This window comes from Aplosporella prunicola (genome assembly GCF_010093885.1).
Source record: "Aplosporella prunicola CBS 121167 unplaced genomic scaffold K452scaffold_6, whole genome shotgun sequence".
Classification (NCBI taxonomy): Eukaryota; Fungi; Ascomycota; class Dothideomycetes; order Botryosphaeriales; family Aplosporellaceae; genus Aplosporella; species Aplosporella prunicola.
Window position 1 is genome coordinate 656,465 of NW_022983534.1, and position 27,286 is coordinate 683,750.

The following is a 27,286-nucleotide window of genomic DNA, read 5'->3' on the forward strand; positions in this document are numbered from 1 at the left end:
GCCGCAAGCTGACCACTGCACAGAATGTGTGCGGCATGAGCGTGGTGGGCGAAGATTTTGAACGGCTCAAGAGATATAATCTATCGGAAATATACGAGCCTACGCCGAGGGAGCAGGCGAAGGAGCAAGCGAAGGAGCAAGCAGACTCGGCGCAGCAAGAAGAGCGGTCAAATGAAGAGCAAGCGGCGGGAGAGCAGCCGGCGCAAGAGCGGAATAGAGAAGTCGCGGGTTGATGGATTGTTTTTGGCAGCTCGGCCGGGATCGGAGTGCATCAAGCAAGCGCCCATAGTTTATGAGCATACAGCGAAGCGAGGCGAAGTACAAAGGCCTACACGTACATCGCTTAAGGCAGGGCTGGGATTGGCTGGGGCCGGGGAAGACGGACAAAATAAAGGTTTTATCCGAACGGAAGGATGGTGTGGTGGAGCCCCACATGAGCCACACAGATCTGGCTGGCTTCGCTTTCTGGAACACGGATGCATGCGAGCGATCTGGCGAGAGGAGCAAGGGGATGTGACATTGCAATGGCACGTCGGGCGGCTCAGGCAGTGGTAGAGGCTAAATGGGCGACGGAGCGACGACGGAGAACGAGGGAGATGCGAGAGCGAGCGAGGGAGGGCGGGCGTGTATATTCGAAAAGAAAGTATAGCGGGCGGAGCATCAGCCCTGTGGGCAGCTGCATCGTGTGCGCTTGGTCCGGCCGCGCGGATCTGGTCTAGCCCGATGCGGTAGCTTCTAACGAACCTCTTTGACCTCCGCCGACGCCGAACCTCCCTCTCGACACAATGGCCGAACGACGCGACTGCCTCGGTCCGACTGCTGGACTGAGAGTGGTGGTGGCGTCGTCACTGCTTTCATGTAGGGAGTTGGAGATCCGTAGGGCAGAGCGCGCGGCCGGAGGAGCTGGGCTTATATACTTCTCCGCGACTGCGCGGACAGCCATGGCACTCGGTGCGCCGGGCTGCGTGGTGTCTCTTCATCAGGCGAGCAGATCTGCTAGGGCTGTTGGTTTGGGCGGTTTGGGCTGTCGCCTGGACCCTTGGCCCGCGCCTTCCTCGCTTCCCCCGGATGCTCCTTCCTTCCTGTCTACGTAGTAAGCTCGTGCTAGCTTGCCGGCATGCTCTCTCTCTTTTCTTCTCCTTCTTCTCCACATCCATCATCATCTATCTGCTTCACGCCCGCGCCTCAGCAGCAGTCAATCACCACTCATCGTTTCAGATGCTCCGGGCTGACCATCCTGTTTGATCTGACCAGCTATCTGCCTTGTACCCTCTTTCCCTTTTTATTTACCGCCCTAGTCCCTGTCTACTGCCTGCCTGGTCCTACCCCGGCGGGTACATATCACCTTCTCCCTAAATGGCTGTCACGATGCACCTCCCACCACCGATGGACGTCTTCCCATCACCTCCGCTCATGGCCATGAGCTCACGCTCGCACTCACGCAGCAGCACCAGCACCAGCGCCTCTGGCGAGCGTGAGCGTCTAGCTCCTCCCGTTAGCGGTGCTTTCTACAACCACAACTACAACTACAACTACGCCCTCCAGTCCCAGCGGAACCCTTCCCCTTCTTTTCCTACTTTCGATATCCGCACAATCCAGTCCCTCCTCCGCACCACCGCTCCCCAAGCACCACCTCTCCAGCATGTCGAGCGCCTCCTCGCGTCTCCACACCGCGTCTACCTCCTCCGTCTCGCCAACACTGCCGCAGCACCGCTGGTGTTGAAGTCCGCACCTGCGCCTTCGACGCGTATGCTCAGACGCGAGGCCACCGCTCTCGCGGCCGAAGTGGCTGTTTTGCCGCTACTGACGGGAGCTGGGCTGCCTGTGCCCACTCTTATCAGTAGCAACGCCACCACCTCCTCTGCCGCTATCACCAATGGTACTAGCGCCAGCATCAGTGCTTCCAACACTGCCACAACATCACAATATCTTCTCCGCACCCACCTCCCTGGCACACCTCTCTCCTATCTTTCTCACCCACTGCCTCGTCACGCTCTCACTTCCATTAACCACGCCCTCGGCACCTACCTCCGTCGTGCCAACGCTCTCTCCTCTACCTCCTTCGGCCCTGCTTCTGTCGTCGCCTCTGGCCGCGGCAGCAGCTCTTGGTCCGTCGCCTTCGCCAGTATGCTCGAAGCAGCACTCCGTGACGGCGAGGACGGGCTCGTCGCATTGCCATATGCAGCTGTGCGAGGGGCTGTAGGAGAGGCAATGAGGCGGGGTGCTTTGGATGAGGTGCGAAAAGCAGGGTTGGTGGTGGGTATGACGGGAAGGGAGGGTGTGCTTGTTGATGAGGGGAGGAGGGGATGGGCGGTAAGTGGATTGTTGGGATGGGGAGGGTCTGTGTGGGGAGATGTGTTGATGGGAGTTGGTGCAGTCGTGGGAGAAGGTGAAGAGGAGGCAGAAGAAGCGTTCTGGAATGGCCTTGGTGTCTCGAAGCCGAAAAGGGGAGAGCCGGCCTATGTGAGGCTACTGCTGTGAGTGCTCCCACTATGCTGGTTTATCATCGGGGTTTGTTGGACTGACGAGACTTTGTTTGCAGGTACTCTGTCTACCGCGCCGTCGTGGAGATTGTCGCACGACACTACCGTCCACAACAAGAAGACGAAGAGGAAGAGATGGCGGAGCTGGCAGCGCGACGCGCTCTTGCAAAGGCACTGGGAGAGCTTGCGGCTCTTTGATGCTTGCTGCCTGCTGCACCAACCCGACCATCTGTTTGATTGTTTGACGGCCTTTACTGTTTACGACGCGACGACTACTGCATTTTACTTATTGGGATTTATGGCATTTGAAGCAAGATCTTTTTGTCCGTTTCTCTTTATTGTTTTCATTTCATTTTCAGGTGCTGGTTAGAAAGGAAGGGAAAGAGGAAAGAATGGGTCTGCATTATGATGCTAGGTATGGCATGGTATGGCGGTGGCATGGCGTAATAATGAACGGACGGGTTGAGCAAGCATGAAAGACTGTAAAAAGCTGCGCAGGCGCAGAGACGGGACATGATGGTCACAGGCTCTATGATAGCCATTTCGGATTGTACTTTTTTTTCTTACGAAAAAATTTCTCCTACTGATGGCCCCGCCCCCTAAGGTCCACCTCGTCGTAGTTTCCCTTGCCGGATCACGGCCCCAAGAATGACGACGCTGACGACGCCGCGAGGTAGCTCCTACCCAAACGGACAAGCCCCGGCCCGCGGCTGCCTAAGGCCCTCCCGACACCGGCGGAAATAAAGATCAGCCCCCGCAGCAGCAGCAGCAGCAGCAGTCGGTCGGTCATTGCACACACGGCATGCACGCACGGCACAATACGGCACGGCACAGGGGAGAGGGGAGGGAAGCGAGAGGAGGAAAGAAAAAGAAAAGGAAAAGACACGCTGCTACCGGCTCCCGGCTGCCGGCCGAGAGGCGCGGCTCTAAAGTCCGGAGGAGGACCTTACCATGGCTACGAGTAGCGAGGGTCGAGATGAGCTGCATGTGTTGGGTTGGGTTGTGTGGATTGTGTGTGCCGTACTTACTTTGCTAGGTACGGATACATGCCATAGCACCTAATTTACGTGCCTACCTAATTTACTGCATCCTTGTAGGCGGGCTGGGCAGGGGCTTAAGTTAGGTGCCCTACTGGGTAGACACTTCCTGCCTATACACGCGGATGCAGTGCTCGTTTGACTGTGCAACAGGATGTGTTTTACTGGTACCTACTGTGCATACGTACCTACCTACGGAGTATAGGTAGGTAATGCATGGAGGCAGGCAGGCGCAAACGCTCGCTCGAGCCTCAAGCACCAGCTCACACACTCTCAAACCCAACATCAACATCAGCGTCAAAAAGGCCGCATTCACGCATCCACTCCGTCCGTCTCTGTCTCCGTCCTGCAGGCTCCGACCACGGCCGTGGGCACGCGGCTGCAGCGCGCATCAAACGCGCAGGGGTAAGCGAGCCGGGCTTCCAGAATGCAGGCGCGAGCGAGCCCGTGAGCCGATCGAGCGCATGCGTGCATGCATGCATGCAGGGCCAAGCGGCCTCGCTCGCTTGTCGTTTTTTTTTTTTTTTTTTTTGCGCGCCGGGCGCACGGGCTTGCTGCATTGCGTTGCGTTGCGTGAGCAGTTAGTTGGTGCGTAGGTTGTTTTGTAGTAGGTAGAATGAAAAGGCTATAGTATACAATAGCTGGCTGGGTGTGGGAGGGGTGGTGATATAGGTAGGTGGGTGCATGGATAGTATTGTACTGTACTGTACATATAGCGCTGATCTAGTCTGTCTCGATTCTTGCCTGAATGCCTGACCGCCGCGCGCGACTGATATGAGACGGCGCAGATGAAGGAGAAGGGAAAAAGGACAACGACAAAGACACCCACGATACCTAGTTAATGCCCATGATACATGATACGCAACTGTACGGACTGCCTACATAGCTAGCACAAAGCCAAAGGATGGATGGGATGCAGGCTGGGTGGCTGACTGGCTGGCACGAGGGCGGGCATGGATCCATTGGGATCCCCGCGCGCCGGGCGCGGCGGACGAACTGCCCGTCTTTGGCGCGCGCTCCGGAGCCTCCGGTCCGTCCTGACTCCTGCCCGCCAGCCAGCCAGCACGGCAACGGGCAGCCGGTGAAGGAAGAGAGCGAAGGACCCGCTCCGGTGGCTGCTGCTCGCGCTGCTGGATCGCGATTTGCCTACGTAAGAGTACCTACGAGTAGCTAAAAGGTACGGGTCCTACAATACGTATACAATATACGACGTACCTATCCACCACCACTCGTACGTACGTTGGGCTTGTCCGTGTTTCGGGCCATTCTCTGCATGGTGATTGGCGGATCGGCAACAGCAGACAATGTCCACTATCTACGGAGTACGTATTTGCTCGGTCGGCCTCGACACGAGACGGAGAGGACCAGACCAGACCAGACCAGATGAGACGACACGAGACGCGACGCGATACGAGACACGACCGGGCGAAGCGAGCGAGCGAGAGCACGCCCGCCTCAGCGCCAATAACTAATGCGTGTGTGTTGGGACGTTTTAATAACTACGAGCAACTAACCTATAGGGTGGACTGGGCGCATGGCCGTTGGCGGCGGGATCGGCGGCCGGGGTTAGCGAGCCCGCCGGAGGGTTGCGGTCGCCGATGCGCGCACGCGTTGGGCTGATTAGCTGCTGCTGACTGTGAGGGCTGGGGCCGGGCTAAGCGGGCTGTTGTGCGACCGGTGGTTGTTGATGTTGCTGTTGCTGTGGGGGGGGGGGGTTTGTTGTTGGTTGGTTGGTTGGTTGGTTGGTGGGTAGGTAAGGTTGCTGACAAGGTCATGCCTATTGGACTAATTTTCTACTACCGATACCTCCTTGCATACGTATATGTGTTGTATACAAACCTTATACCTACGCTCGGATTCGTGCGTTGGTGCTGACTTGCTGACCTTCTGACTTGCCTCGTACGTAGTAGAGGGCGGGATAGCAACCCGGCCTACGTACATACGTCCGCTGCAGGCGGCCTGATGTCTGTCTCCAACAAAGAGCTCACTGCCCGGGTCATGCCTGAACGTACCTGGGCAGTCTTGACCAGCATAAGCGACCTGACCTCAGCTGCCATGCGCTGCCCAGCTTTACCCTGGGAAGCCTCCTCTCGCCATCTTGCGCGCGCGCTGGTCGCGCCTGTTGTGGTTCGCCCTCGAGCCCTTGTTGGCCTCCTTCCTCTGCCGCTGCGCCTGTGTGTCCTTGTCGTCCGAAGGCCCTGCCACGCTGGCGCTGCCGCCACGCCCGCGTCCTCTCCCTCTGCCTCCTCCTCCTCCTCCTCCACCCCCGCCCCTGCCCCTGCCGCCTCTGAAACCGCCTCCTCTGCCGCCACCACGCCCGGCTGGCCCGCCTTCGCTGTCCTCGCCTGACCCGGCTGGGCTCTCGCGCCACTTCGTGCTCTCCAGCTCCGTCTGCTGCCCCGTGAATGTGCTGAACTTGGCCTCCAGCCTGCGTAGCTTGCGCGGATCCCGCGCCAGCATCACCGCCCAGCCTTCGATGGCCTCGTCCGTCATTCCCGTCTCGCTCCTCAACGCCTCGCGTGCCTTGGATCGCCGTGTCGCCGCGTCCCTACCAAAAGCTCCCTTCGACATGGAGTAGGCTCTAAACAGCGCTTCGTCGTTCCGGTCCCGTGCATCTGCGTCCTCGTCCGGTTCTGCGTTGTCGACCGTACCGCCGACATCCTCCACGTCGTATGTGTCGTCACGCTCGTCATCGTCAGCGTCAAACGTCGCCAGTGCGGAGAGAATGGAAGCCTTGTTGGGGGCAGCTCCCTTGTCGGAGAGAATGGCATCGGCGGTGAGCTTTTCGTTCTTGCGACCGATGTGCAGACGAGACGCGTCGACCGTAAGCTGGTCAAGCTCATCATTGTCATACACATTGCGGCGTTGAGGTGGAGGGGTTGAACGTGGTACGAGATGCGAAGCGATATCGAGTGGCGTCTCGTGGGTCCTGAGATCGAGTTGCTCTGACCTGTCGAGGCCTGAGAGATGTGCTGGTAATGAGTCGTCGAGAAGATGAGCAGTGACCTGTTCCACGTCGTCATTGTACTCATTCAGAAGTTTGACGATGAACGCTGAGCCTAAGTGTGGGAACAGGTCTTGCACTTGAGTAATGAGGCTCATGCGATGTACGTGGACTTCTCCAAACTCCGCATCATGCCCGTAGCCATCTCCCGTAGCTCGAGATTTTCCCTTGTCAACCTTCCGGCGAACAAGCCGCTTTGGCCTTGCTAGGCTCGAATGACGGAAAGAAGTCAGTGATTCAGCCAATTTCTTCGCCCTCGTTCCCTCGTCACTGGCACCAGTGTCTCTGATACGGGCCAGGAGAGGTGTATTGGTAACAAGATCGGAAAGTAGGGATTGGCCAGAGTTTGCCTCAGCGTTACTCTTCAGGCTGTAGAGGATATCGGACAGCGAGGACCAGTTCGGTTTTTCCCCTTTAGTAAGGGAAATCAGCCCCAGATGTGCAACTGCGACAATCTTCGGTCTGAATTCTGGTGTAGCTTTAGTGTAGCCAGCACATAAGGAATCCAAGAAATCCGATCCGGCAACAAAAAAGGCCCCGACATCCGGCGAAGTGTGTAATAACGGTGCAAGACGCTTCAGGTCATTGTCGGCTGCCGTTGGATCGTTCGAATCCAGAGTCTTGGTGAGCGACGTCTTTAGTTTCTGCAAACTTGATTCAATCTCATCACTCTTCCTTTGCGAGAGACTGCCCAGAAGTTCCTTTAGCCGTTCACTTCGAATGAAGACGTGGCTGAAATCGGCAAGGAAAGTCCACTGAAGAAGATTTGATGGCACGTGGTCTCCAGATAGCAAACGGTGAGACAATAGAAAACATTGTTTCCGCAAGCCTAGTGCCTTCTCTGAATGAAAATGGAGCTCGTTGCCTGCAGGTCCGGCCGCTTCGTGGAAATAAGAAGTTAAGAAAGCAACCAGTGACCCATCGTCTGAAGCAGCTGAAGGAAATTCTTTGGGGGACAGTTGCAGGTACAATTGTGCAAGCGTTATGTAGGCATCAAGGAATTCTTCCCATTCCTGAGGCTGAATATCACGGCGGAGAGCCGCTGGCGGAAAGGGCGCAAGAGGTGGAAGAGTCATCTCAGTCGTCTTACACGAAGAGGCCAGGTAGTTGATGAGAGGGGTGTCGCTCTAGAATCTTGGAGCGAAGGGGGCAAGAAGAGAGGAGGTAATGAGGAGAGAAGAGACAAGCAGGCATATAAAAGGTGCCTGCAGGAAAGAAAGCGGTGGTGTTTGTTGCTGCCCGTCACGCAAATGGTCACCGATGACCGCATGGATGAGCGGCGTCGATAAAGAGCTAGTCCCAAAGCAGTAAGGGGCGCCAAGATTTCGGCACAGATGTGAAAAATACAACACCACACTCGCTAGAGACCCTCTTTCCTCTCCAGCACGACGACAAGCCGCAGCCGCCAGTCATCACGTAACCGCGAGAAACACTCCGAGTCTTGACTGGAATTTTCTGTCATCGTACGTTCCCCAATTGCGCGCCGCAACCACTTCCCTCCCGCAGCCCGACTGACCCTTCGTCTTGTGTAGAATCGCCAAAAATGTCTTACAACAAGGATAAGGATTTCGGCGAGGGCCCTAAGATCCACAAGATCCGCATCACCCTCACCTCCCGCAAGGTCCAGTCCCTCGAGAAGGTCTGCCAGGAGCTCATCGACCGCGCCAAGACCAAGGACCTCCGCGTCAAGGGCCCTGTCCGCCTTCCCACCAAGAACCTGAAGGTCACCACCCGCAAGACCCCTTGCGGTGAGGGTTCCAAGACCTGGGATACCTACGAGATGCGCATCCACAAGCGTCTCATCGAGTAAGTGCCATATTTTATGCGCCCTCGCGACCAAGTTCCAGGATTAACACCCGTACAGCCTGAACGCCCCCACCGAGGTCGTCAAGCAGATCATCATCAACATCGAGGCCGGTGTTGAGGTTGAGGTCACCATTGCCGCTTAAATGCTTTCATGCTACGGCATGAATGGTGCAAGGGGACGGATCTTATAAAAAGACATTCGGCTGGTCATCTAGGATTAGGAATCCATGACTCGTCTACTGGCGATAAACGGTTCCCATGCTGTGATTTCGTGAACTGATTGACCCATTAATCCTGATCTCAGTGCAAAACCTATATACACCCAGCGATGCAGGACCTTGGGTCCTGCAGGGATTCGACTCGATCTAGAGTAGTGTCCTTAACGGAGCGTTGGAAGATTGAAAACAACCGGGCAAGCCTGGCTTAATTGCTGGTTTGCTTGGTCCGACCTTAGAAGGCGTGTTGTTCGGTGGTCGCAAGGCCCGTGGACGATGCGCAAGAGAACATTTCGGACATTCTTGAAATTACCTTGCAATTGAAAAACTACATCGACTTTTGTACTGGATTTTGAATATGTATGGCAGTGACAATGCGAATCTGAGGTCACTCAAGTGGCCCCTAACTTGATGTACTTCAAAAATGCTCTGAAACCATTTATTTTCATCCGCCCATGATATTCCTATATGGTATATCTAAACAGCATGCAATAGAAAACGACATCTACAAAGCCAACCAACAGGGTAAGCTTTCCACTCGGCACTTAGTGCCTATTGATCTCCACCTTCTGCACCAACTCTCCACCAATCCTCGCAATCTCACTCAAGATGCCTTCCTTGTTAACATCTGCATCGACCTCCGTCTCGTCATTCCCAGCCACAGGCACAGTCGAATATCCGAGCCTGACTCTCCACTTCCTCCTAGCGGTGTTGGCAGGATTCCACAAGCCAGCAATGGCATCGCCACCATTTTCTTCGCAAAAGAAAATGATAGCTTGGCCATATATTTCTCGCAGCTCGGCCAGGAACAGCTTGACCGGCTCGAAGCCCACAAGGCTCGTTTCCTCGGCAGCGTCCGACTGCAAGACCAAGTTCTTGAACTGCGCCTTTCCAGACTTGGCAGTATTGTTTCTGCCAGTCCTGGTGAACTCCGGACGCAACTTCAGCACGAAGTCGTAGTCGGTCAGCGGGCTGACGAACAGTGACTCCGGCACAATGTCTACGCCCTGCTCCTTGACAGCTTGGCTGGCGGCCTTTGCCAATGCCGTCATGCGCGCCGCGACGACCCTGGGTGGCTGTGCATGATCAGTCCACGTTGTGCCATCCGGATCCAGGTTCGTTGCTGCAAAGACAACCACCCGGTTGAGCGCAGGATCGATCTTGCGCCATGCCTCGTAACGAGTATTTATCGCAGTAACGTCCTCTGTCTTCATCTCAGAACCGAGATCGACAATGAAAGGCTCATTGCGCCAGTCCCAGCGTGCAAGGAAGGACAGCGTGCGTAGGAAGCCGGTCTGTGCCGAGGACGGCGGCTCCCATGGAGAGGAGTGCAGGAAGGTCCGGACAGCGAATAGTTCAATGAGCTCGGGAGCAAAATGCGAACTGAGTAGATGAGAGGCAAACCACTTTTTAAGCAAGCGGATAGTGGGAGAAAGAGCAGGAAGACGCGTACACAATGCCTGTAGGGCCTGCGTATGAGAAGGAATGCGAATGAAATCGCGCCTGTAGGTCGCCAGAGCCAAGGCAGAGGCCTCTCTGGTGGCAGCATCAAGAGACTTGTCTTTGAGGCGGCGTTCTATGAGCGTGACCTCGCGATCGTGGTGAACTCGGAGGCGGAATGCCGCGCTAGATGGGTATATGACGTCCAAAAAGGACTGGTTGACTATCTCAAGTCCTTCGTTCTCAATACCTACGCGCGTGGTAATGCCGTCAACGGATTCTTGAAGAAGTTCACCCAGCTTCAATAGGAAGGCGACCTTGGTCATCTGAATTGCCTTCAGGTCGTCAGGCCAGCGACCAGAGCCCTCGAACTCAATCACAACGTTTGCCAGCTCAACCGGCTGTCTGCGGTTCAACGCCAATGGAACATCAATGGAGGCGTATCGAAGCTGGGGATCGGCCGCGAAGACATGACGCGCTGAGAGAGGCATGCCTTCCAAGGAGCGGATGTCACGCTCAAGGATATCAAAGGCCTTGCGGAAAGGCAAGAAGAGATCACTACTGCCTTGACCGTTACCCGCCAGGAGCCGAGAAAAGTGTTCTCCGATGAATCTGGCATTGTCGGCCGCATCTTTTCCTAGGTGCCTGTTCAGGAGGTACAGGACAATCTGTTCAAATATAGGCCTGTCTGAATCCTTGCTGGACCAGACAAGGGACTCAAGGATACTGCCATCTCTGAAGCGGCGCAACTCTGCTTTTTCTCCCCAAAACTGCCGGAACAGGGCTGCTTCCTTCTTACTCTCGGCCGCTGGTCCATGGTCCACGGCTCGTGCAACATTGGCCGGGTCAACAAGGAAGCCAACCTGAATTTTAGCATCGCGCGGCAGAGACGTTCTCGCAGAGCCGAGCGCCCATGGCTTTTCTCCAGGCAGGACAAGCGACGTTGTTTTCACACGGTCACCGAGACCGCGTTTGAGGACGCGATAAAGCTTGCCGTAGCTTCTTTCCAATTTATGGTTGCGATCATCTGCGGTAAGATCGACACCAAAAGCAGATATGGGGATCTCTGCAATGACATCGTACCTATGCAAAGGCTGATCGGCCCTAAGCACGAAAGTTGCGTCAAACTGATCAAACGCAGAATCTCCAAGAGATGCCATGGTCGTCTTGGCTTCACAGCGCAGGAGTTGGTAGGCCCATGGTGTCATCTTGTAAAGAACGTTCAGTCCGCGCGGCCCATCGAAGAACGCCGGCACACCATCTTCTTTAGGTAAAGCGATGCTCTGCGCTTGGTAGAGCTGTGGTTGATCTGAAAGATCCTTTGAGGCCAGGAATTGCAGCATGCCCTTAAAGAGCTGGTAACTGCTGTAGCCAGCCGCGAAAAGCGGCTTACCGCCAGGACCACCTCCTTGCAACAACAGTGCAACAAGAGCCGCCCACTCAAAGTTTCCGAAACCACCATCACAGATACGGCTGCCAAAGCCTCGCTGGCGCAACCAAGTTTGTCCAAGGAGACACGCATCTTTGTAGGCTTCGTTTTTGCTTACCGCTCCGTGCATCAGCTTTAGATATGCGGTCGTCTGGCTGTCCGCACGGACAGAAGCATTGTAGAACGGAGTCGGTTTGAGTGTAGAAGCCGGCGCATCGCCGGTTTGCTTCGGTCGGATGCAGTTCTTCTCTGGGAGGGTCTTATCCTCTGGGAAAGTTCCATCCTGGACAACGGGGATAATGTGGATCCGATATTTCAAATTGGACAGATCATCCTCGCCGCCACTGCCTTCAACCACGATAATGGGCTGCAGCTCATTGCCATTGAGATGGTCGAAGGTGAGCTTGAAACCGTGGCCTTTGGCGCCTTTAACACCAGAAGCGATGCAAGCTAGGTAGTATGCCCTTTTGTAGAAGTAGCGGTAATTGAGATAATCCTTATCCTGGAACAACGTGGGGGGCATCATCACGACAAGATCAATGGCCAGATCGCTGCCGGTTCGTGCCTGGGTCTTAAGCGGGTAGCTTCCGACTGCGTTTATTGCTGCCGGCTTAGCGTACTCCAGGGTGTATTTGGCATCTTTTGGAGGGCGGGGATGAGGAAACGGAACGGCGACCTTGCTTTGCTTTATGAGGTTTCTCTCTGCATCGGGAATCTATGTTTTAGTTAGCATTCAGCAACTGTTTAACTGCCGGCAACACAGTTATAGGGTACTCACGCTTTGCGCTTCGCGTGCCGGGATTTGTTCGATAATTGCTTTCAGCTCTCGCAACGCCTTCTCAGCAGAAGCTTCGCGCTTGCCGTGCTTCGGTCGGATCTGCTCCAGAAGGTCGTCCACCTGCAGTTTGAACATGTTTGACTTGTAAACCTCTCCGGTGTACGCGCCGGCCATCTCGGAAGCGTCGCGACGCCATGGTTGGATTTGCTTGTTGCCCTGCGATTTTTGCTGCTTCTCCTTCCTAGCCTTGCCTTGTGCCTTTTTCTGGTTTCCCTCCCCTTCGCCTTCGTCTTGCGACACGTCGTCCATGTCTACGTCGGCACCCGAGATTTCGCTTTGGTCGTCGTCGTCGGAGATGTCGGAGCCACCGATGGCAACGCCAGCCTGCACATCATCGTCGCTGCTCTCGTTCTCGGAATCGTGGCTGAGCTTCCTGCGCTTGACTGCTGGGGGCGCCATGGTGAGGATCTGGCGGAAGAAGTGTTCGCAGGCCTCCAACCACGAACCAAAAATTTGGACCCTTATCGATAACGGCCTCCATAATTTTTGACGTCGTGACTCGCCGATGACCGGAGTACCTATGAGTAAACTACCTAGTAAGCCTGCCCCTCCACCTCCGCTTCATCGCAAAGCCATCGCAACTCCATTGGTACCTCTCGCCATGACTGTTTCTACCGCAAACCTCGAAAATGACGTTGGAGAGACTATCCCTCCGCTCACGGCTCATGTTCGTCTTCCATTGCACTCATGGACACGGGCCATTGCTAATAGATTTAGGCCGTAAGCGTATCGTTGCCCACATGGGACGCCAACGTGGGCTACGAGGAGGGGCGTCCTGACGTGGTAAGTAGGATGAAGACGGGCTATCCAAGGTAAAGCATGTCAATCAACGCGAAACTGCAATCACAATACTAACAGACGTAGATTCTTCATACACAAGTCTATTGCGCGCTTCGCCGAAGCCATCACGGCTACACATGGCCTGCCTCATGAGAGCTCTATGCTCTTCCCCTCGCATGCCTGTGCTGCGCGCTGCGTCGATTTCTTCCGCCAACAAGCGCCGGAACTCACTCCCAACCAAGTCCGAATCGTGGATCTCGTGCCCAACCCGGACCACCGTCACCCGGAGAACCGTGTTCAACCGAGAGTCTCAGCAGTACTCTTTCCCAAGGATAGATTCAAGATAGCGAAAACGTTTTGGCAACACTCTGGAGATGGCGTATCCAGCCGCAGAGCTGAGTACTGCCACAATGCCTTCGAGGAGGGCATACTGGTGGAACAATCCAAGGTAGGCCAACGTATGTCCAAGGGCCCTAAGAGATACCAGAAGAAGGCATCTATAGATGCGACCAATGGACACCACCCGCCCCCGATGTCGCCAAGGGAACCAGATGGCGTAGACCCGGTGCGCTTCGTGGAGGAGAGATTCGGCAGAAATCTAGACGTTGGCTTCGCCGACAATGCTAAACTTGCTATCAGGAGGAGGATTGCGGGCTCACTGACGGCCAATGTGGGCCTGGCAGAAGCTTTAAAGCTTGAGAAGGATCACGAACGGAGCCGGCCAGTCGCAGGCTTCTCGGAAGATGATGTATACCTATACCCTTCTGGAATGAGTGCTATTTTCAACACTCATCGTTCCATGATGGCCGCACGTGGGCAGCTCCAGAGCGTGAGCTATGGCTTCCCGTACATCGACACGCTCAAGATCCTTGAAAAGTTTGGTCCTGGAGCAGTCTTTTACGGTTTCGGATCCTCCGAGGAATTAGATGACTTGGAAAAGCGTCTAGAAGGTGGTGAAAAAATTCTCGCGTTGTTCTGCGAATTCCCGGGCAACCCACTCCTCAAATCTCCCGATCTGGAGCGAATCCGTGCCCTGGCGGATAGGTACGACTTCGGCGTTGTCGTAGATGAGACCATTGGAAACTTTCTGAACGTGCATGTGCTGCCCTTTGCCGACGTTGTCGTCAGCAGTCTGACCAAAGTCTTCAGCGGCGATAGCAATGTCATGGGTGGCAGCGCTGTTCTCAACCCTGAAGGCAGATACTACAAGTCTTTGAAGGAGACGTGGTCAAGAGAGTACGAGGACAACTTCTGGCCGGAAGATATTATTTTCCTTGAGCGCAACAGTCGCGATTTCGTCACTCGGATCGAACGGATCAACGTCAATGCGGAAGCGATCTGTGACGTACTGATGCAGCACCCCAAGGGTACAGTACCATGGCAAACAGGGAAGATTGCATCGACTGACATGTTGCGTAGTGAAGCAAGTGAACTACCCAAAGCACAGCCCGACACGGCCGTTCTACGATCGTTGCAAACGTGAGAACGGGGGCTATGGCGGTCTCTTGTCGGCAACCTTCTTCTCCACTGAGGAGGCAATTGCGTTCTTCGACAATCTCGACACCGCAAAGGGCCCCAGCCTTGGCACCAACTTCACCTTGAGGTAAGTTCCGCTCATTCGACTCAGGGAGCGTTTGATTGGGTCTGACGCAATTGCAGTTCGCCCTATGTCCTCCTAGCTCATTTTACGGAGCTTGACTGGGTAAGGGCCCTCCCTGACAGCTATTGGAGCTTCTTTCGCTAATGCCATGTAGGCGGCCTCTTACGGTGTGGAGGCTAATCTAGTCAGGTTCAGCGTTGGACTTGAGGATACGGCGGAGCTGGTGGCGACGTTCGAGCGGGCATTGGCAGCAATGGGATAGGGGGAGCAATAGACTCAGCGCCGTTGAGCCGTCTCCCGACGACTGGCAATTTTCGAAGCAATGGAATAATCTACGCGAGGTGGAGCAGGACGGGGCAGTGTCCGATGCATCGTGGGGCCACAGGGGCCACTTGTGTGGCGGAAGCAGTGCCCGCGGCGCCAGGCAGACCCTGAATTTGGCGTGCGAAGTAAAGGCGTCGGGGACGCCGTGTGGACCACTTTGGCAAATGCTGCCTGGCCCGGTTGGGGGCCGGGGCCTTTTGGGGCCTTTGGGGCTGTTGGATGGGTCTGCGGGGATGCGCGAAATCAGATCCCGAGGCTCCCCGGCGCATCCTGAAAGGCACCGGAGGCTTTGCGCGAACACTTTTCGATCTGGACATCTTGATCTCCTTTTAATGTCGAATCCACGCGGCTCCTTCGAGGCCGATCACGAGTAATACATGCACAGGGCATCCGCCATGGCTTGTCGCTATCGCAGAGGGTCTGGCGCTTGCGCAATTCCTTCGGGCGAATCGAGGGGATCTCGCCGCAAGCCTCATTCTCGAGAGAGAGTCAGAGAAAGAGAGAGAGAGAGAGATGGGCGATCAGATGATCAGGACATTGGCTGGGCGCGCGCGCACCGCGGGCTGGCCGGGGGGTGCTTGGGGCGGCGGGGAGCAACAGCCGGGCGGAGACAGACAGGTGGTTAGGTGGCGATCGCGAGGTTGGCTTGGGTAGGCCGAGGGCAGCCGGAGGGCTGCTGGAGCGAGACCGCTCTGGCTCTCTGGGCTGCGCCGGCCACGCGGCGACGTCGCAGATTGTCGGCGGGGAAAGGCGCGAAGGCCGACGCTCCACGCGGGCCGAAGACAGCAGCACGAGCCCGTCGTCAGCGGCGGCTGTTGGATGTTGATCAAGCGTCGTGACGTGGACGGACTCCCGATGGGCAGGCGGGCACGGGAGCCCCTTAAACGGGCAACCTGGTGAAGCTTGATGTTCTGCGCTAGGCGACGGCACGCTCGCCTGCCAGGAAATTGGGCTCAGCGTAGCGTGCCAGCGCTGCGGGAGCGCGCGCCGGTGTCGACGGCGCACCCTGCGTCGCAATTGATGCCATGGACCAGGGTCCCGCGCGCATGATCGACGGGCATTCTCGGGGCGAAAGGGAAGCGCGGGCGTACGTGCGTGCGCAGGCGGCGGGCGGGAGTGCGCGAGGAGCGCGATGAGCGACGGGGGGAGGACGAGGACGAGGGGTCGGAGTGGGAAGGAGGAGGAGGATGGAAAGGCAGGCGGGCAGGGCGGGCAGCGGACAGCGGGCGGGAGTGCGGGCGGACGAGCCAATCCTCCTCCTCCTCTTCCATCCTTCTCCTTCTCCCGCTTAATAGCTATGCCGTCGTCTGTATGTACCCCGAGGTGGGGAAGTGGAAGATCGCAGACGGCTTCTCCCATGGCCATCTCGCACCGCCGTTAGCAGCGTGTCGATCTGCCAAAAAGCGAAAGCGAACCTCATGGCTCGGCCCTACAACACCATTGCTAGCCGGCCCCATGTTGGCCCTTCAGGGCCCTCTAGTTCTAAAGTGGCGCAGCCCCTTGCAAGCTGATGCCGCAAAAAATAGTCGACCATCGAAACACCCAGTCTCCCCATCGTGGCCTCTCTGAAACGGCCCATCTCCACGGGCGCCACCAACACGCGGTGCCTGGCCCAAGGGCCTGTAGCGGCAGCAAGACCTACGAGGGCGGTAAACGCCAGGGCTTAGCAGAGGTCATGGTGACACCGCCCGCCGCGGGCAGTCAGCGCGCTGGATGTGCGGTCAGGCGTGAGCCATAAGGCCGGCCAGCACGACGACCGCCTATCTAGAGCTCGAGCTAATCTCCTGCCCGTCACGATGCTTGTGCAGCCGGCATTGGGGTGGCATCATATTTCTCTGCCCACACTAAAATCATGGCCCGCACGGGTTTTCCCCCAAGCGTTGCCGACAGGGGTGTGAATCCTTCAGCGCACGGAGCCAACCAGCCGAGTGTTGGTTCTTCGACCATGTTGTAGACATCTATATGATGTACCCTCGCCCCCCCTGGGCATGGCGCAGGCACCTGTAGTCTCAGAGTGAACGTTTTTAGCTATCCTCCTGGCCCTCATCTCTCGACACAACTTCGCGCAATACCCCGATATAAGGCTTCATATTCTCCGAATCCAGCCTACGGTGAGCATGTCCCGGCCTGTATGATCCTGCCTTCCACTGATCACTATGACTCCCAGCTCGACACATCCATCCGAACCAACTGATCAGAGCCACTCCCGTCCATCCTTCGACGACCCGCCAAACCAAGACTTTGGTGATCTGAACTACGGGACGCACCTTCTCCACCAGGAGCCGCTATTCGCAGACCCGTCTTCCGGCCTCAACCTAGTTGATCCATCCCAATCCTTGGACCTTCCCTTTGGCTTGCACACTGCTGCCCTACAAGGCGGAAACCCTCCCAACCACCAACAATCCGAACACCAAGACATGAGGTAGCGCCCTCCGCCCATTCCATCAACCACCGCCACCTGCTTATTCCGACAACAGCTCTCTCGGCTTCATGATGCCCGCACACTACGGCTCGTTTGGCCCTTATGCCAGCAACTACGACACTTCCAGTAAGTAATGTGACGCCCTCTTTCCCATCGCAAGTGTGGGGGGAAGATAGAGAAGAAAGAAAGAAAAAAAGCACCCCGCCCTACTACCTTTCCAGGCCAGAGAAAGTGGTCCGATGGGAAGATTCCCACGCGCAGCGCCAGTGGCGTCCTGCAGGGACGACTTAGCCGCCGCCACAGCCCCCCAATCGAAGCTCCAGAACGAACAATCAGCTGACGGTGGCTACCAGACTATGAGCAAACGCATCACTCGTCTCCTCAGCAGCAAAGTTACACGCAAAGCAGCGGCACGCCATCGCCGTACCTCCCGCCGTACCAGCAGCCCTCGGCGGTGCTGAGGAGCAGCCCTCAGAACGACTATGCCCCGCGCCACGCCTCGATAAGCTCGCTCACAAGCTCCGCATCTGGAGGCTACATTCCCGTATCCAGCGACGGCGCAGCAGCGCACACTTCTCCCTACCCGCCTATTCACCCAAACCTGCCTGCGCCCAACACGACGCTTCCATACGGCTCGAATTACCCAGGGTAAGAATTTGACCGAAAACTCGCATTATAACGACTATGTGGCTAACCAGCGGTCAGCTCGCCCAACCAATACAGCACTAGCGGCTATGCAGTGGCGTATGGCCCGCCAGCAACATCAGCGGCGCCCATGTATGGCGCACCCCCAACTTCTCCCTACTCTGCACCATACGCAGGCAGCGCGGGCGACCCCTCGAGCGCCGCGGGCGCCGATCGCGGCGTGCGCGTGCTGAACTCTCGGCCTAAGCCGCAGTGCTGGGAGCATGGCTGCAACGGGCGTCAGTTCTCGACCTTCAGCAACCTGCTGCGGCACCAGCGCGAAAAGTCGGGCACTGCGGCGAAATCATACTGCCCGCGGTGCGGCGCGGAGTTCACGCGCACAACGGCCCGCAACGGGCACATGGCCCACGAGAAGTGCAAGCCGCGCAAGACATCGGACGCTTCGTAATAATTGCGCTGGCCAGCGCGTTTCGGAAAACCCATTTCATGACCTTCAGCGACACGCCCCCAGACCCGGCGGGCGAGTCAGACCATATTCCCCATTCGTCGTCGGCTAAGTAGCGCTGGCAATCTCGTTTTTTTCTTTTTTTTTTATTTTTTTTTTTTATGCTTGGATATTTTTATTGGGCCTCTGGGATTCGTAGATCGAGGCAGCATGGCGCGGTGTTTCTGGGTCTGCGGTTTAGCATTTTACCATGGCGTTGGTAGCGGGGCGACAGCGGGGGTTCTTTCCTACATTCGATTAGCATCTTTCACGCGCCGAGACCTCGCGGTCAAAGCGGTGTCATCGATAGCCTTACATTCCAACGTACCTCGAAGAAGCAAGCATTGCGAAAGCGCAGAACATGTGCGTCATTGATCTCCATGGCCATGTGTGTTGGACATTGATGTATTTTTGGCGACCGCACCCCGGTTAGCGCACGCGTGCGGACAGAGTGCTGACCATTTTTGGCATATGCTGGCCGTCACGCTCCGCGGGGCTGCTTTGCCGCATCTGACCTGAGCACACACCTCCTGTACATCTTTTTTAGATTTTCGGGCCCCCTACGCATTGGCATGTGGCCGGCCACTCAGAGGGCCACGCCTTAAGCCGCGGCCGCCACGGGCTTAGGCGGGGAGAGCGACTTGAGAGAGAGAGAGAGAGCGAGAGATGGAGGGAAAGCCAAGGCCCGGCGGCGGAAAGGCATGTATTTTCCATGTAGGTAACCTAGTGGGCGGGACATGGAGCCCTGTAGGTAGAGGGTTTGGAATTCCCATCTAGGCATATGCGGGCAGGCTGCTGACGAGAGATGTCGGGTGCAGGTACCCAGTGCCTCTCGCTCCGTTCCTCCTCCCCAATGTCAATGTTCCACCATTTGACTTTTCCACCCTGCCACACTCCGCTCCGGTGGCTACAGAGGCGGTGAGCTCTGCGCAGTCGGAAACACGGACCAAAGACCGGGCGCGCAGCTTATTGCCGGACAGGGCTGGAGCCTGGCTGCCTGCGCGGGTGCCTAGACGGCGGGGCTTGGCGCGCCGCTTCAATATCCTCGTCAGCAATCAGCGACCATCTGCCACATTGTCGCACTCTTGGCTTACCTTGGTGACGACAGGGCTGGTGCCGGCACGTTCCTCTTCGCTCTGGGTCGTGAGGAGCTTGTCGCGCATTCTAACCCGTCGCGCCCTGGGCTAGCTACCGTAGCCCCCGGACAACTGACTCGCCCTCTCACGTGCTCTCATGCCATCCATGCACACGTCTACTCTATTATTCACCATCTACGAGTCCCTACGCAATATACATGGCCAACGTCATGGCACTATCGTTTTGGCTGCATCTCGACCTCGCGCAGACCTGTCCGTGCTGCTGCAGAAACATTTCACAAGCTCACATCATGGCTTGCCCAAGACGGCCCGTCTCCGGCGAGGTTAATCCGTCCCGCCTGCCTGCCAACCCCAGACAACGTCACGCTCGGCACCACCGTCCAACCTAGCGTCCTCGCCCCCTATCACAACACCACGGCATTTCCCACCGCCATGCTCGCCATGTCGCTGCTCTAGAGCCTACGCTGCAGTATTGCAATCACTGTAGCTCCTCGTCTTCCCTCACGAAGCTGTCCGAGACACCCGCTAAGCCTCCGTCAAGATGCTACCATCACTGTTAGAACCATATCGAATACCGCCGACATCAACTACCAGACGGTCTTTGTTGGAATCCTTTCGTTTAGCTTGATTGAACCACCCGTGATTTTGGCAAACAAAAGCCATTGAAGCACGCAACACTGAAGGAAAAAAAAAAAAAAAAAAACACCTCTGAGTCATACAGGGGGGCACTTTTACAGACACCATGGCGTCCATCTTCACTTTCGACCCGGACCCTCCTCGGGTTGCGTCGCCGTGGTCTACGCCGCGTACGTCGACTCCCAGGACGCCATCTGGACTGAACACAAATGCTGCTGCGCCAGGACCCCACCGTATCGCTGGAGGTCTCGAACCTCAGGCTGTGCTGGAAACAGACAGCTCAGTTATCAAGCTAGAGGCAGAGCCCCAGGAAGGCCCAACTGAGTACAAACTACACTTGCTGTTACGCTCACGGCGATCGTTCAATTTCACAAGCACTGCACGGCACGTGGCGGGTTCACACCGTTCAAGTGCCGGCACGCCCACTCAGCGCACAGTCTCCGAAAACAATCTGTCCCGCACTCCTCCAAAGGCATCGTCCAGCCAGTCCCGGCAGCATCGCTTGGAGCAACTAACCACACAGCTTCTGTGGAGGCTCCAGCAGTCGTCGCCTTATCATTCGACGGCGGCAAACGAGCTTGTCATTCCCCAATTGCCGGAAGCGGCACTGCAGCTCAAGGCACCGCCGTCTCTTTCGAAGGTGCTGCCTGGGCTTGAAGAGAGCAAAGGCGCCTTGTACGAAATCGGTATTGCCGATGATGGAACCTTTGTAGGGCTTGCAGAGGATGAGATGGATGAGAGTTTGACCAACCTCCGCGCAATGGCCGCCAGTTTGGGTTGTACCGTCAATGTCCTTCGAATGGTTGCTGTGGGCGACTGTGCTTGGCATGACGAAGTCGGTGAGAAGGCGCATCATGAAAAGCTCTGGGTTTCAGAAGCCTTTGTCAAGCCAGACGTCAGTGCAGCTCGCACATCAGAGGAAGCGGAAGGCATCACTCGTTTGACGCATTCGCTCGCTCGAGTTGACCTTGCGGAGGCCCAACCTACCTCAGAGCAGTTGCGCGTGTCTCTGACCGGCGCCACCATGTCTGGAAAGAGTAGCCTTCTGGGAAGTCTTTCCACGGCGACACTGGATAATGGCCGGGGAAAGAGTAGGCTCAGCTTGTTGAGGCATAGGCACGAGATCGCCTCCGGAATGACGAGCTCTGTCACTCAAGAGCTCCTTGGATACAACAGGTCTGCTGATGGATCTGGAGACGTGGACGTCATCAATTATGCGTCTGGGAATATTGATTCTTGGACTGATATTCATGCGGCCTGTAACTCGGGCCGTTTGGTATTCCTTTCCGATTCTGCGGGGCATCCACGTTATCGACGTACCACAGTCCGCGGATTGATGGGATGGGCACCTCACTGGACGCTGCTCTGTATGCCTGCAGACAACGCAGAGGACACGTCGGGCAAAGTTGGGAGCACACCGTCATCGGGCGAGGTTTTGGGAGATCATGCCGCCGATGTCGATCTGTCTGAAGCGTATCTTGAGCTGTGCCTCAAGCTTGGATTGCCTCTTGTTATTGTGGTGACGAAGATGGACTTAGCGTCGAAAACCGGTCTCAGGGCGACGCTATCCAAATTATTGTCGATACTAAAGGCGGCTGGTAAGAAGCCGGATATCTTATCTGAGGCGGGAAGTATGACGGTGGCGCCTGACCTAGGGGTGTTGTCGGCGTCTGACCTGGCCGATGCTAGGAGGTTTGCGGACCAACTCCGGGAGGATCCTCTAGCGATTGTCCCAATCGTACTCACCAGTGCAGTCAAGGGAACAGGGATACGCAAGCTCCATGCCCTGCTTCACGAACTTCAGATACCCCCAGTGGAAGCAGCGCCACCGGCTCCAAACAGCTTAGCGCCTCCAAATAGCAGCCAAGAGACTTCGCCACTCTCGGCGCTTTACCACGTCGAAGATGTATACCGCTTCAAAGCTGCAGCGTCATCTGAAAGCTCCGAAACGTCCATCATCAGCGGCCATCTACATTATGGCACCCTTCACCTAGGCGATGAGCTCACACTCGGTCCCTTCCCGGTCGACGCTCCAGCCGATGACAGTGACAGCGGGAGCGGCAACCAGTCCACCGCCACCACCATCCACACCAGCCGCTCCTTCCCCGGGGCACTGCAGCGCTTGACCCTGCCATACCACCCCGCATCTTCTTCCTCCCGTACCCACAATCACTCCGAATGGCGCAAGGTCCGCATCACGAGCATCCGCAACCTACGCTTGCCCGTCCGCACCCTGCATGCCGGCCAGGTCGGGACCCTGGGCCTTGTCCCCGTCGACGAGGACGCGGCAGCGGAGCCAGCGCCGGCGCTGTCAAGGATCCGCAAAGGCATGGTGCTTGCGCGTGGCAAGCCGACTAGCTACCGCGCCTTCGTTGCTCGCTTCCCTGGCGACGCTGTGCGGGGCCTCATCGTCGGCAGTTTGGCCGTCGTGTATATCGCGAGCGTACGCGCTAGCGCCAAAGTCATAGCCATTGCTGTCGACGACGAGAAGGCAGAGGTGGGGCCTAGTGCTGGGCGGCGGGCTGGCAACGGCGCTGGTGTCGATGATGACGACGGCTTCGGCTTTGCGTTTGAGGACAGCGATAGCGATGCTGATGGTGCTACGGCGGAGAGCACGCTCGTCACGTTCCAGTTTGTGGCGACGCGCGAGTGCGTCGATGTTGGGGCAAGGGTGTTGGTCATGGAAGGGGGAAGAGGGAGGGGAGCGGATCGTGCGAGCGCGGAGAAGAGCGCAGTGGGGTTGGAGGGGTTTGCGGGGTGTGTTATTGAGGGTTTCGGATAGTGGGTGAGAAGAGCGGAGTAGATTTGCGGTCGTTTTTCTTGTTTTTAGTTGGGGTTTTGCTTTCCTTCTCTTTCTCTGCTGGCGAGCGGCACATTTCGAATGGGTCGCTCGCTGCTTCTCTATAGGTATATTTCGGTCTTTTCTAGGGCAGCTTTCAGTTTGGTTTTTTTTTATTTATTTATTTATTTTTTTTTTTTTTTTAATAGTTTTCATCCAGTAAATCAGTCAATAATGGCGGTTCAGCACAGTCCAACTTTACTTGACTTCACTTTATTTTCACTTCACGCTACCTCCATGTCTGGATGCCCTCTATATTTTCTTTCTCGTAGCTAGCTATTTGGCTCGCGTGGGCTTACCAACTCGACCATTCACCCCCATCTATCCATTCGTCTATTCGTCTTTCTTTCTGACGTGTCTCCATGTAAGGTTTTGGTTTGCTATTATAAGTCATTCTTTCTTCCATGCCAGCTAGTAAGTAATAAGCCTTGTAGCTAGCTACGTGTGTGTGTGGACACGCATTGCAGGTTAAGGACTTTTATGCTAAAATCGGATTGTATTCCGTAGAATCCTAGAAGGCCTATTATTCGGTCGATTTTCGAACAATTGCCGTTGGTATGAAGACTGCCAAGGGTGCACGCTGAAAGTAAACATCGATAATTAAACTAGGCATCGTGGGTACGCGTTTATTTCTGATTATTATAACATAGTCGTTAACACATAGACAGGAAAGATTCGGGTGTCATGCCTGGCGCACAAGTTGTAGTGGACGCAGATGAGAGTGCTTGCAAGAATGCTTAGTGGATGTGGTTCAGCAACGCTGGGCCCGGCTCCTGCGGATGGACTTCATAACAAATTGAAGGACATGCAGTGCTGCGGCGAAAAAGACGCGGTGGCTTTTGATGGGTGGGTGTGGTCTTGAAGTGAAGTGGGCGCGGCCACCGCCAACACCACCATGCTATCTTCCCTCGCAACAAGCCGTCTGCAACCACACCGCGACAACCCCCGAAGTAGAGCAAGAGGAGGAGGTAGCTATGGCTGCTGTGTTAATTGAGAAAAACTTGTGTCGTTATGACCGTGGGGTCTCGGTTAGAACAAAGGGGCTGGGCAGGAGGCGGGCACCGGACACAAAACCTCGCCTCTCTCCCGTCGAAAACCCACAAGCCTTTCTTCCTTGCCATCCATCTTTGCCTGCTGTTTTTGCAGCCGATTATCTGCACGTTGCAAGACACCGTCTGCTATCATTGCGCGGGCCTTCATCCTCTATACCTTCAACTCAGCCAGCGACTCCTCTGCTACTTTCACTTTCACTTTCACCTCACAATGGCTGCCGACACCAACACACTTGAGCCAAAGCCGACCACGGCTACGGCTACAACCATCGTCCCTGAGTCAAAGCTCCAGCCGGATGCTCCCTTGACCAGTGCTACGGCTCCGGCCTCAAGTACGACTCTTAACATGAACTCGACGTCGGCATCGACCCTGTCTTCGACCTCGGATTCAAGCACACCGCTCCGCAACCTCCCCGAGTATCGCAAGCGCCAGAACAGCACCATCGACGAGCCCGCTGTCACTGATGTCGGCCCATCGAAGAAAATCAAGACCGATGGCCGTGCTGCCACGAGAGCCCAAGAGCCTGTCCATTCTGCTTCACAGCTCAAGAATGGCTCCGAGTCTACTCCTGATGGAGAGGCCGTTGAGATTGAGAGCGATGACGGCCCTGGAGGTCAAGAAGACCGGGCTGCCGTTACGGCGAACACATGCGGCATCACCGTCGAGGACATCACCGTCGAGAGCACCACTGCCGAGAGCACCACTATCGAGGACACTACTGTCGAGAGCACAACCACGACTACTGCTACCGTCAACGACGCTTCCATCACTCCTGTCACCACCACTACCAACAACCACAACGGCAGCATCGACACATCCACCACAGCCCCAACCAGCAACAACAACGAGAACGACGACGACGACGACGACGACGATGACAAGAACATAGTCTACTTCACCCCGCCCCACATCGACACGTACTACATCAACATACCGATCGCCAGCCCGCCGCGGCCCTTCCATCGCCGGCGGCGCAACCGCCAACGCTACGCCACCTTCTACATCGACATACCGCCGCCGGCCGTGCCGCCCACGCCCATCCGGGTCGACCTGCGCACGCTGTCGCCCTACGAGCCCGACGAGGGGGCGTGCCTTGTGCCGGAGTTTTTTGGTGAGGCTGGGTGGTGCTGGTGAAGATGTGCGGGGGTGGTGGTTGTGGTGGTTACGACTGATGAGCAATGACTGATGACTTTTTTCTTTTTTTGCTTTGCTTTGCTTTTGCTTCTGGCTCCGCCTGTGCGGACTCTTTTCTTTTCACTTGCTTTGATTTGCTTGTCTCGTGCTCGACGACAGCTAGCTAGCTGCTGTGCTTTCTCTTTTCTTGCTTCTCTTGCTGCCCTTAATACCCCTCTTCTGACACTCACTCACTCAACGATGAGCACCTCATTCCGGCCTTGATCAAGGCGATTTCCTTGGTTTTTTGTTCGTTGATAGAGCAGATAGCCTCAATCCAATTCCATCCATGCAATGGGTACCTACATTCCTTTCTATCTGTGACCTACCTATCCACTGTCCTTCCCTACCTAGGTAGGTGTCCGGGTAGGTACAGACCAACCACGCAGCAACAGGAGCAACCAACCACCCACCCTACCCGACCCGACACCGAAAAGGCCCTTGCACCGTAGGTAGGTAGGTAGGCCCGTCCCCCACACACACGCAGCAAGCAGCAAGACACGCGTGCATGCCACCTCACACTAGCGCACGCCCTACGGTCTACCGGTCCGCGCGGTATGTATTGTACCTGGCAGGGCCACGGGCACCAGCGCACACGCACGCAAGCTGGGGCCGTATTGTATGCATGCACGGATGCACGTATGTATGTGTGTATGTATGTATGCATACGTATCGTCACAGGGCTGGCTGGCTGACTAGCTGACTAGGTATCGAGGTATCTAGGTATCCATCTACGATACGTGCGTGCGCGCGTGCATACGTGCCCGGGGCAGCAGGCGGTGAAACCACCTACAAGGACACACACACGTGTGTACACACACAGCTGGGACGGGACTCGGGAGTGTGGGGGGGAAAAGCGGGTGCGGGCGTGCGTGTTGTACCACGAGGTGGTAGGCACCTACCTACCTAGATGTGTTGGCAGATAGCCGACGACGACAACGATGACAACCTTAGGCAGACGACCAGCCAGCAAGCAAGCAAGCAGCAGCAGCAGCAGCAGCAGCAACACAGCGCAGCAGCACGCGTGCTCCCTCGAACGAACCCCCTAGGTCGATTCATGTCGTTGTTGTCGTCGTTGTTGTTCTACAGCCACCTAGCCACGTACGTCTCTACCTAGACGCACAGCTCAAAACCTCGCTCGCTCGCACACACAGATACCCTGCTGCTCCTACTACTACGTACCTACCTACTGCTTCTGCCTTGGGTGGTCTGCGCCGGCGGCCAGCACAACAACAACAACAACGACACCTGGTAACGACACGCGCGGCGCACGGCGCCGAGCTACGAGCGAAGTGCCCGATCACCGCCCGGGTGACTTGCTGTCTGTCCGTCCTATCTAGGCAGGCGGATGGGTGGTGCACTGGCCGAGCTGCTTGCTGACTCACCTTACCTTCGGATGTCCCGTCTGCCTGCCCACCCACACATAGCGCCAACAACGCCACCAACGCCTCCCTTGTCGCATGTCCCTCTGCCGATGGACATCTAGCATGCCTCGCCTCGCGCCGAAAGCCGCAGTGGGTAGGTAGAGCAGTAGCAGCCCTCACAAGCAGGGGGCGGAGCGGGACAGGGTCTGCCAGCGGACGCCGCGGTGCTAGGTATGTGCGTGTGTCTGTGTGTGCGACGAGACGACGGGGGCTGGCTGGCTGGCTGGCGGCGGAGGGAAGGCGGAAGGCGGAAGGCGGAAGGTGGAAGGCGCCGACAAGGATTTGGGCGAGCGAGCGAGCGAGATTGGCTTGGTTGCTTCGTTGGTTCGTTACCTACCTACCTTAGGTATTTCATTAGTCGTGATCAGGCCGTGAGTGAGATTGAGATGGTGAGGTGGTTGGGCGCGTAGCCAGTCGGTCGGTCGGTCAGATGGTCAGTCACTCGGCGCGGCGTGTTCGTTCGTTCGTTCGTTTGTTCGTCGCAGTCATCATCGCGGCACCCAAGTGTCTGTAGTTTTGGTAGTGTAAGGTAAGTGTTGGCAGCCAGCATGGTCCGC

The 27,286-nt window shown here is 56.5% G+C and overlaps 14 protein-coding genes across 14 annotated transcripts in view; 9 read left to right on the forward strand and 5 right to left on the reverse strand.

The window, feature by feature from the left end:
* Positions 1-618, forward strand: part of K452DRAFT_284936 (uncharacterized protein) — a 1,500-nt gene extending 882 nt beyond the window's left edge. Inside the window, exon 4 of the mRNA XM_033540033.1 lies at positions 24-618. Within this exon, the coding sequence (XP_033400325.1) occupies positions 24-233 (210 nt within the window). The 3' untranslated portion in view covers positions 234-618. The remainder of the gene's footprint in view (positions 1-23) is intronic.
* Positions 619-1,033: 415 nt separating this feature from the next.
* K452DRAFT_284938 (uncharacterized protein) lies at positions 1,034-1,303 on the forward strand. The gene has a single exon (XM_033540034.1). It carries the CDS (start codon positions 1,069-1,071, stop codon positions 1,243-1,245), a length of 177 nt encoding a protein of 58 aa, XP_033400326.1. The 5' UTR covers positions 1,034-1,068; the 3' UTR covers positions 1,246-1,303.
* A 53-nt stretch (positions 1,304-1,356) lies between these two features.
* On the forward strand, positions 1,357-2,681 carry K452DRAFT_296039 (uncharacterized protein; the record flags this gene model as incomplete). Its single annotated transcript, XM_033541886.1, has 3 exons — positions 1,357-2,125; positions 2,378-2,477; positions 2,543-2,681. The coding sequence occupies 3 exons, from the start codon at positions 1,357-1,359 to the stop codon at positions 2,679-2,681; spliced, it is 1,008 nt and encodes a 335-aa protein (XP_033400327.1).
* Positions 2,682-5,279: 2,598 nt separating this feature from the next.
* K452DRAFT_284943 (uncharacterized protein) lies at positions 5,280-7,749 on the reverse strand. The gene has a single exon (XM_033540035.1). It carries the CDS (start codon positions 7,598-7,600, stop codon positions 5,591-5,593), a length of 2,010 nt encoding a protein of 669 aa, XP_033400328.1. The 5' UTR covers positions 7,601-7,749; the 3' UTR covers positions 5,280-5,590.
* A 178-nt stretch (positions 7,750-7,927) lies between these two features.
* On the forward strand, positions 7,928-8,862 carry K452DRAFT_316579 (uncharacterized protein). The gene is made up of 3 exons (XM_033543982.1): positions 7,928-7,987; positions 8,057-8,330; positions 8,389-8,862. The coding sequence occupies exons 2-3, from the start codon at positions 8,068-8,070 to the stop codon at positions 8,471-8,473; spliced, it is 348 nt and encodes a 115-aa protein (XP_033400329.1). The 5' UTR covers positions 7,928-7,987; positions 8,057-8,067; the 3' UTR covers positions 8,474-8,862.
* Positions 8,863-8,971: 109 nt separating this feature from the next.
* K452DRAFT_245617 (uncharacterized protein) lies at positions 8,972-12,652 on the reverse strand (the record flags this gene model as incomplete). The annotated part of the gene is made up of 2 exons (XM_033537987.1): positions 8,972-12,129; positions 12,193-12,652. Coding segments are annotated over 2 exons (3,499 nt in total), but the record flags the coding sequence as incomplete, so codon positions are not given.
* A 201-nt stretch (positions 12,653-12,853) lies between these two features.
* On the forward strand, positions 12,854-14,894 carry K452DRAFT_325148 (uncharacterized protein; the record flags this gene model as incomplete). Its single annotated transcript, XM_033544754.1, has 6 exons — positions 12,854-12,919; positions 12,970-13,064; positions 13,117-14,399; positions 14,452-14,635; positions 14,692-14,734; positions 14,787-14,894. The coding sequence occupies 6 exons, from the start codon at positions 12,854-12,856 to the stop codon at positions 14,892-14,894; spliced, it is 1,779 nt and encodes a 592-aa protein (XP_033400331.1).
* Positions 14,769-15,359, reverse strand: K452DRAFT_144724 (uncharacterized protein). The gene has a single exon (XM_033535456.1). The coding sequence runs from the start codon at positions 15,271-15,273 to the stop codon at positions 14,965-14,967; it is 309 nt and encodes a 102-aa protein (XP_033400332.1). The 5' UTR covers positions 15,274-15,359; the 3' UTR covers positions 14,769-14,964.
* Positions 15,360-15,445: 86 nt separating this feature from the next.
* K452DRAFT_306424 (uncharacterized protein) lies at positions 15,446-16,321 on the reverse strand (the record flags this gene model as incomplete). The annotated part of the gene is made up of 1 exon (XM_033542979.1): positions 15,446-16,321. One exon carries the CDS (start codon positions 16,319-16,321, stop codon positions 15,446-15,448), a length of 876 nt encoding a protein of 291 aa, XP_033400333.1.
* Positions 16,322-18,234: 1,913 nt separating this feature from the next.
* K452DRAFT_194587 (uncharacterized protein) lies at positions 18,235-18,471 on the forward strand (the record flags this gene model as incomplete). Its single annotated transcript, XM_033535918.1, has 1 exon — positions 18,235-18,471. A coding segment is annotated over one exon (237 nt), but the record flags the coding sequence as incomplete, so codon positions are not given.
* An 809-nt stretch (positions 18,472-19,280) lies between these two features.
* Positions 19,281-19,670, reverse strand: K452DRAFT_306426 (uncharacterized protein; the record flags this gene model as incomplete). Its single annotated transcript, XM_033542980.1, has 2 exons — positions 19,281-19,541; positions 19,602-19,670. The coding sequence occupies 2 exons, from the start codon at positions 19,668-19,670 to the stop codon at positions 19,281-19,283; spliced, it is 330 nt and encodes a 109-aa protein (XP_033400335.1).
* Positions 19,671-20,170: 500 nt separating this feature from the next.
* Positions 20,171-23,268, forward strand: K452DRAFT_144737 (uncharacterized protein). Its single transcript, XM_033535457.1, has 2 exons — positions 20,171-20,410; positions 20,465-23,268. The coding sequence occupies exons 1-2, from the start codon at positions 20,347-20,349 to the stop codon at positions 23,020-23,022; spliced, it is 2,622 nt and encodes an 873-aa protein (XP_033400336.1). The 5' UTR covers positions 20,171-20,346; the 3' UTR covers positions 23,023-23,268.
* Positions 23,269-23,658: 390 nt separating this feature from the next.
* K452DRAFT_144784 (uncharacterized protein) lies at positions 23,659-25,398 on the forward strand. The gene is made up of 2 exons (XM_033535458.1): positions 23,659-23,693; positions 23,748-25,398. The coding sequence occupies exon 2, from the start codon at positions 24,091-24,093 to the stop codon at positions 25,264-25,266; it is 1,176 nt and encodes a 391-aa protein (XP_033400337.1). The 5' UTR covers positions 23,659-23,693; positions 23,748-24,090; the 3' UTR covers positions 25,267-25,398.
* Positions 25,399-26,003: 605 nt separating this feature from the next.
* K452DRAFT_284953 (uncharacterized protein) lies at positions 26,004-26,832 on the forward strand. The gene has a single exon (XM_033540037.1). It carries the CDS (start codon positions 26,216-26,218, stop codon positions 26,420-26,422), a length of 207 nt encoding a protein of 68 aa, XP_033400338.1. The 5' UTR covers positions 26,004-26,215; the 3' UTR covers positions 26,423-26,832.
* Positions 26,833-27,286: the final 454 nt, after the last annotated feature.